Below are 8,170 nucleotides of genomic sequence, written 5' to 3'. Positions count from 1 at the left end.
TAAAGTCCTAGTGTAGACCAGGGTATGTCTACACAAAAACATTAGGTCGATTTTATTTAAGTCAACATTGAGCCTCTAATTTAAGCAAGTCGATTTTGCATGTCCCCACTATGCTCATTGTGTCGGTGGTGCGCAGCCTGCAGGCTGTAGTTTTCCTACCCCTGAGCTATGGGATGATGAGCAGTGGCTGAAGAACTTTCAAATGTGCAAGGCCACTTTCATGGAACTGTGCGAAGAGCTTTTCCCAGCCCTGAAGCACAGCGTTACTTAAATGACAACTGCGGTGACAGTTGAGAAGCGAGGGGAGATAGCCCTGTGGAAGCTTGCAATGCCAGACTGCTACCGGTCAGTGGGGAATCAATTCAGAGTGGGTAAATCTACCTTGGGATCTGCTGTGATCCAAGTTTCCAGGGCAGTCAATAGACTTCTGCTAAGAAGTGTAGTGACTCTGGGCAACATGCAGAACATAGTGGATGGTTTTGCTGCAATGGGGTTCCCTAACTGCGGTGGGGCAATAGATGGGATGCCTATCCCTATCTTGGCACCAGACCACCTTGCCAAAGAGTACATAAACCGAAAAGCGTATTTCTCAATGGTGTGGCAAGTGCTGGTGGATCACAGGGACCGTTTCACCGACATCAACGTGGGATGGTCGGGAAAGGTGCATGACTGTTCGGAAAGCTGCAAGCAGGGATGTTCTTTCCAAACTGCAAAATAATGGTTGGTGATATTGAAATGCCAATCATGATCCTGGGAGACCCAGCCTACCCCTTGTTCCCATGGCTCATGAAGCTGTACACAGGCAGGCTGGACAGCAGTAAGGAGCTGTTAAACCATAAGCTGAGCAAATGCAGAATGGTGGTGGAATGTGCCTTTGAACATTTAAAAGCTCGCTGGCATAGTTTGCTTACTAGGTTAGACCTCAGTGAAAGCAATATCCCTATTGTTGTTGCTGCCTACTTTGTGCTCCATAATATCTATGAAACAAAGGAAGAAAAGTTTCCAGTGGGGTGGGAGGCAGAAGCAGATCGCATGGCAGCAAATTTTGAGCACCCAGACACCAGGGCAATAAGACGAGCACATTGAAGTGCACTGCATCTCTGTGAGGCTTTGAAAACTAGTTTCATCAATGACCCACAGTAATGTGACACTTATGTGTGTTCCTTACCAAGCTATCCCCTTCATTGCATGTACTCCCCTATACACTACACCACCGCTAACCACAGTGTGCTGAATGAATAAAGAGCCCTTTTCTCCTCAATCCACTTATTTTTATTATGCTCACAAACACTGAGAGACAGCAAAGAAAAGTAAGATAAAACTTGGGGGAAGGTAGGGGAGAAACAAGGACAGCTTGCTTACAGTTGCACCGCAGTAACAATCAAAGGTGTGGGAATGGGCGCTTTCTGGTCTTTGCACTCTCCCCTGGAGTTGAGTGCAAGGGATACCGGACTCCCCCAATCCCCTCCTCTCCCATCCTAGGACATCTGGGAGAGGAGGATGTGGAACTTGGCGACAATGGCAGCAGGTTCAGTGCAGACTGCAGTGGAACTCTAACATCCAGTTGCCTTTCTTGAACCTCAGCCAGACGCCTCAACATGTCTGTTTGCTTCCTCATAATCCACACCATCTCATCCTGCATGTCACACTCATGTTCCCTGCATGCTCTTCTGTCCTCGCGGTCATTGTGCAGGCTGTCGGACAGTTTAATCCTCCATGCGCTGAGCTCCATCTTGTCACTCTCGGAGGCACGCATTAACTCACTGAACATATCCTCCCAAGACTTATTTTTCCGCCTTCTAATCTAGGAAAGTCTCTGTCTCAGTGTGGAGGATGCGCCTCTGGACAAGGTTTCAGCTGTAAAGAATATAAAGCACAAGGGTAGCATTAACAGTCTCGCTCAAGGTTAAATCTTTTCATAAAAGAAACACCCCACAATGCACTTCCCTGTAAACCACAACATAAGCAGAAACGCTGGCTATTGCAAGAGTGGGTTTGCTGTTACAGCCACAGTGAGTAAGGCTACAAGGCATGGGCAAGAGGCCTTGTGCTGCAGCTTTTGTTAAAACATCCTTGGGATCAATGGTTCCAACCTCAGCACAGCCCCCTTTCCCATAGCAACCTGGATGGTGCTTGTGGGCAGGCACCAACGTAAAGCCCCGCAAATAGTTTGATTGTTATAAAAATGGCACCGTGTTGGGGTGGAAGGGAGACGAACAAGAAGCCTTGCCCCACTCCTTCTTTAAATGCTGGTTGCAATACGGGGTTATCCCTTCCAACCACAACCAGGGCACACTCGGGAAAGCGTGGTTTTGTGATCCAGAATTCATCAAATGGGGCGGATTTTTTATTGAATTGCTTGCAGTTTAATGGCTAGCATTTAACTTTCCCCGTTTCCCCTAGGTAACCATACGCAATATCACTTTCCTGAGGGTAACAGAGGCGGAAAGGGAACAGATGCTGTAAGTGTCTGGGTACAGACCTCCTGGTCCTTATGCTGCAATGCTGTGTGCCACAATGATGCCAGAAGAGTTAATACTGGAGGGGCTTGGGAAAGTGTCCTACTGTGGTGGATGAAATAAGGCAGCCCTTCCCAGAAACCTTCTGCAAAGGATTGCAGAGTACCTCCATGAAAGCTTCCTAGTTAGCTCCATGGAAGATTCGCGGGCCATGCCGGGCACATAAACAATCTTTTTCGGAGCGCACCCTCTGCATAGCTGGAATGGCCACTGATAACCACTATCCCAATTTTCTTACTCAGATTCAACATTAAAAATAATAGCATGTAACCCCTACAGTTTGATTGAAAATGTGTACTCACCAGAGGTGCCTTCCCCAGCATCATGCTCTGCTGCCAACTGGTCCTGTGCGGGAATGGGCTCCAGAGTCAAAAAAAGTTCTTGGCTATCGGGGAGAATGTATCCTCCGCTTGCCTGCCATGCATTCTCCTCCTCCTCTTCCTTGTCAACAATGTCTTCCTTGTTGTTGCCCAAGGTCACCCAGAGCTCCTGGGAGGTATCCACAGAGCATTTTGGGGTAGTGGTGGGGTCGCCACCTAGAACCGCATGCAGCTCCTCCATAGAAGCGGCATGTCTGCGGCTCAGAACCAGAGTGACTGTTTGCCTCCCTTGTCTTCTGGTATGCTTGCCAAAGCGCCTTTATTTTCACACGGCACTGCCGTGTGTCCCTGGGCTAGCCCTTCTCCCCCAGGCCCTGTGTGATTCTGGCATAGATGTCAGTGTTTCTTCTGCTGGTTTGGAGCTGTGCCTGCACTCTTCTCCCCACACAGCAATCAGATCCACCACTGCCTGTGTGCTCCATGCTTCAGTGCATTTGAGGCCTTCAGCATCCATGGTCAACTGTGCTGACGAGCTCTCCACGCTGATCAAACAGGAAATGAACATTCAAAAGTTCCTGGGGCTTTAACAGGTGGACAGCTGTTTCCTGTGTACCTGGCTGAAGTGAAGTGGAATTTACAGGTACGAAGTTTTAATGGCGCAGGTGGGTGCTCGACCCTCCCCCCCCCCGTCCCAGGCCCGCTCCTGCCCCCATTCCAACCCCTTCCCCAAAGTCCCCGCCCCAACTCTGCCCCCTCCCTGCCCCTATTCCTACTCCTTCCCCAAATCCCTGCACTGGCCCCGCCTCACCCTGCCTCCTCCCCTGAGCATGCCAGGTTCCCACTCCTCCCTCCTGGAGCTTGCTACAGCTGCAGAGGTAGGCAAGTGCTGGGAGGTAGGCGGAGAAGCAGGGATGCGGGGCGCTCAGGGGAGGAGGCAGAGGTGAGGCGGGGGGGCAGGGAGCTTGGCTGCCAGTGGGTGCAGAACACCCACTAATTTTTCTCTGTGGGTGCTCCAGCCCCGGAGTCGGCGCCTATGGTGGAGCTGAAAGTGCTCTCCAGAGCAGTCAGAGAGGACACCTTCCGGAGGTCAATTCATTCAAATGACACAGTGCAGTGCCTATAGTATCCCAGTGTTGATGCCTGGATGTCGACCGAAGCACTACGCCTCTCCTGGAGGTGGAGTGCAGAAATCGACTTTACAAGCCCTTTAGGTCGGCGGAAGGACTCGGTGGTGTAGACACATACATTATTAATGCCACCTAACGTGGCAGATGTCGCCCCAACTTTGTCGTGTAAACCAGGCCTTAGTTTGTACTGTCTGAACCGCCAAGCTGTCTGCGAAGGGCACCGCGCATTGCATAGGGCCAGGAATAGACCCTGAGCATGCGCAGGCCGCGACTCCTCTCCCAGGCTAGCGCCCCTCCCCGCCACAGCCCCCTGCACGCGCGGACCCGGCTCCCCCGCCCCCAGCTACCTGCGGCTGCCGCGGATTGGCTGGGTCGGCCCCGCCCCCAGCTGCTGACGTCCGCAGCCTCGGTTTGACGGGCAGGTATGGCCCGGGCGCCATGTTGCGAGCGGAAGCGGGGAGCGAGCGGCGCTGAGGCAGGGTAGCTCCGCCGGGCGGGAGGCGGCGGCAGCGGCAGCAGCAGCAGCGGCAGAAGCCAGAGCCGGGTAGGGCCCTCCGCCGGCCGGGGCGCCGCACCGCACCCGGGCTCCTCGCCCTGCCCGCACCGGGGGCTGCCCCCGTCCTACCTCGCCCCGCGGGGGCGCTTGAAAGCGGAGCGCGAAGGCGGCGGCGCCGAGCGGGGACGATGCCGCTAGCGCAGCTGGCGGACCCCTGGCAGAAGATGGCTGTGGAGAGCGCGGCCGAGAGCAGCACGGAGGTACGGGGTCCCGCCGGGGGGCAGGGAGACGCCGCCGCCGCCTCGCACCGCGCCCCGGCAGCCTGGGGAGGGGGCCCCAACGCTCTAGCCCGAGCCCACGTTCCCTCCGGGGGCGCCTTGCCCTTGAGAGGGGCCCCTGGTGGACAGCGAGCGCCCGGCTCCCTAGGCGAGTCGAGGGGTGTTCGCGAGCGAGCCCGCCTGCCCAGCACTCCTGGCCCCGTGGGGAAGGGGCTGTAAATAACGCCGCCCCCCCCCCCACGGCTGGGACGGGTTGTCCTGTGAGCCCCGCGTGGCTGCGCCCGCTCCCTCCTTCCCCCGGTGGCGGTGTAACGATGGGGAGCGCGCTGGTCCCGGGGCTGGGCAGAGCGAGATGTCACGCAACCCCCGAGTTTATGGGAAACTTTCCCCTGCCGTGTGCGCGGTGCTGCGCCGTGGGGAGCCGCGACGCTGGCTGGTGACAAAAGGTCAGGCGAAGGCCGGAGGGTGAGGGAGCCGCACGGGACTTTCCTCTCGCCCAGCGGCTGCTGCTCGGAGCACTGCCCTGGTGTCTCGCTCCCTCCCTAGCCCGTTTGAGTCTCGGCTGCGTGCCGCTCCCTTGCCTGTAAGTGACCGACCCCCACGCAGGGGGATCGGCCAGGACCCCACCACTTCCGGAGGGGGTTAGTCTGCACCTTCTGGGAGGAGAATAACCTGCTTCTGCGCCGCTGAACGACTTGGCTGGTTTTATTCCGTTCCGGTATCTGGTTACTGTCACCGCGAGTTCCCTCTTCCCGGAGTGGCCCAGCCTCCTCCACACGCCCTTCCCAGACAGCGGACGCGGGGAAACTAGCTCCTAATAGGGCAACTCTGTATAGCCGCCTGACCCTTTGGCAGGCCAGGCAGGCATATAAGAAGCCTGGCTTCACCTTTCTTAATGTCTCTCCCCTCCACCCCCTTTTTCACTTCTCTGCTGTTGGAAAAGGACACTCATCCCTCTGATCCCAAAACGTCTTTATCTAGGCAGAGCTGGGTTGTGCCTGCAGTTCTTGCTATTTCACAATCATTTCGGCTACCCGGGCTGCCTCATGTTGGTAACACTTGCTGTTTGGCCAGTTTGGGGGAACATCCGTGTAATGCTGTGCAGTGTGGTTTCCTGCTGTTTGTAGTGAGGGGACAGTAGGATGTTGGTGTGGTATGACATCAATGTCACAGTTCCCTATGCATTTTTAGTTACTAGACTGAGTTGTTCCAAGTGCTAGTGAGGAGATTCAGATCCCTTTGTGGGGGATGATTAATTAGAGTTGTTGTCTCTTCTAGTCACTTCCACTTTTCATTAAATAAAGAATTGTGTGCTAATGTGGTTTGGACACCAGGTAATAAAGGCTTGCAAAGTTGTAATAATGCTGAGAAACTTGCCCCATTGCTTCCTGACTGCCTGCCACTTAAAAGGAGACTGCAGATTAATTTGACCTCCAGTGAAGAAGTTCTGATAACACAATCATTTAAAAATACCTATCATTCTTACAGTAGTTTTCTCACTAATCTTCAAAGTGGTAGTTCTAGGTGAAATAATTTTGGAAAGGAGTATAATTACTAAGAAGAGCAATTTAACACTTGTTCTAGGAGGACAAATATTTCTCCTTCCTGAGATTTATCCGGCATTACTGAATTTTTAACATGTGAACAGTGTGACTTTAATTTCCTCTTCATGCTATGTATTTTTTTTGTAATTAGGAAACATATCAGCTAAATTCTGTGACTATAAGGAAGCCCCAATACTAAATTTAAAAGGTGTTGCATTGATGCATGTGTGTTTCTAAATATTTTAAGTTTCCATTATTCACTTGATTTTTCATTCTTCAAAATACTGTGTTTGGAGACTTTTTAAAAAACAAATATTTCAAAATGTATTCGGTCAGTTCATAAAGAAAAGTTATGCACATAAACAAGGCTGTTCTGTACTCTACATTATCATGAGACACTTAAGTTATGTAGAAACACTACAAAAATATATAACTACACCTATCTGAAGGGTTTATGGTGTAAAGCCCAATCCTAACAAATACTTATGCCCATGCTGTGCTTCAGATATGGATATAATCCAAAATTATTTCAGGTTTACTTCTTAGATAGGACACAGATAATCATTGCTGCTTTGTTAGTGAATGTTCATCCTATACAGGTACCTCTGTGGTTTTTGGTTTATTTTTGTAAACATGTGTTTTGGAACAGACTTAGTATTCTAAGTTACTGCAGTAGAACCTCAGAGTTACGAATGCTTTGGGAATGGAGGTTGTTCGTAACTCTGAACAAAACATTATGGTTCTTTCAAAAGTTTACAAGTGAACATTGACTTAATACAGCTTTGAAACTTTACTATGCAGAAGAAAAATGCTGCTTTTAACCATCTTAATTTAAATGTAACAAAGCACAGAAACGGTGTTTGTATCTTGTCAAATCTTTTTTTAAACTTTCCCTTTTTTGTTTAACACAGTACAGTACTGTATTTGTTTTTTCTTTTTTTGTCTCTGCTGCTGCCTGATTGCGTACATCCGGTTCCAAATGAAGTGTGTGCTTTACCGGTCAGTTCATATATCTGGTGTCTGTAAATGTGAGCTTCTACTGAAAGAAGAAAAATTATGAATATTTGATTAGAATAATGAATTTATACATGGAATTTTAGAAAGAACCTAAGTGATGTAGGTGCCCAAAACCTGTCAAAATTCAATGGAAGTTGGGTGTCCATTGAAGAAGAAAATAGATTTGAATATAAAGGTTGTTTGCCTGAAAGCTGTATCTTTAAAAATAGTCAATTTTTGGATCAAGTATGTAAACAAATGGCTTAAATACTTAACCATATATTTAATTTACACGAGTTAGCCTTATTAGCAGAACTGCAATCTCTTGACTAGTCAGATCCCTGTGAGAGGTCTGTGCCTTCATGGAGTCTTTTATGACTTATTCTCCATAGCTATATGTTGGCTGTCATCTGCAGCTTTTGTAAATTATGTACATTATCTATGTTTGCCATAGATAGTCACTAAGGACTTGTCCACACTGTGATGCTGCAGTGCAGACAATGAAGGTATGAACTGTAGAGCGCACCAAAGCGTTACTATGTAACAGCCCCATGTGGACGCAGCTGGTACGAACTAAAAGGTACATAGGTTGAATTAACACAGTCCTCTTTCAAACAGTTAGATCGCAGCACTTTGTGTTCTGCGGTTCGCACATCTGTACTTCGCACTGTGAGGCAGTATAGACATAGCCTTACTCCTTAATGCAGCCCTAAGGAAATCATAAGTTGTTATAGCAAACCTTGGTGTTACCTCAAGTTATACCAGTGTTGGAGTTGATTGGTATTTTTTCTGTGGGGGAAATGAAGTGCCATGCAAACTGTTAAAGAGCTTTGGGGTAAAAACATAAATCCATACAATTATTAAAGGTGAACAAGAGGGCATTTGATTCA

At 49.9% G+C, this 8,170-nt stretch overlaps 1 protein-coding gene across 3 annotated transcripts in view; it reads left to right on the top strand.

Annotated features, from left to right (window-relative positions):
* The first annotated feature begins 4,335 nt into the window (after positions 1–4,335).
* RPS6KA3 (ribosomal protein S6 kinase A3) overlaps positions 4,336–8,170 on the top strand; it is a 125,814-nt gene continuing 121,979 nt past the window's right edge. For 2 of the 3 annotated variants that reach the window (XM_084614258.1, XM_084614257.1), the window contains exon 1: positions 4,336–4,722. In XM_084614258.1, coding sequence (XP_084470384.1) covers positions 4,651–4,722 — 72 coding nt within the window. In that variant the 5' untranslated portion in view covers positions 4,336–4,650. The remainder of the gene's footprint in view (positions 4,723–8,170) is intronic. The other variant, XM_084614259.1, reaches the window with a different exon arrangement.

The sequence above is a fragment of the Lepidochelys olivacea genome (assembly GCF_965140295.1).
Source record: "Lepidochelys olivacea isolate rLepOli2 genome assembly, chromosome: 1".
Lineage (NCBI taxonomy): Eukaryota > Metazoa > Chordata > Testudines > Cheloniidae > Lepidochelys > Lepidochelys olivacea.
The sequence above is the reverse complement of the archived record's forward strand: the minus strand, read 5'-3'. Positions and strand labels throughout refer to the sequence as shown.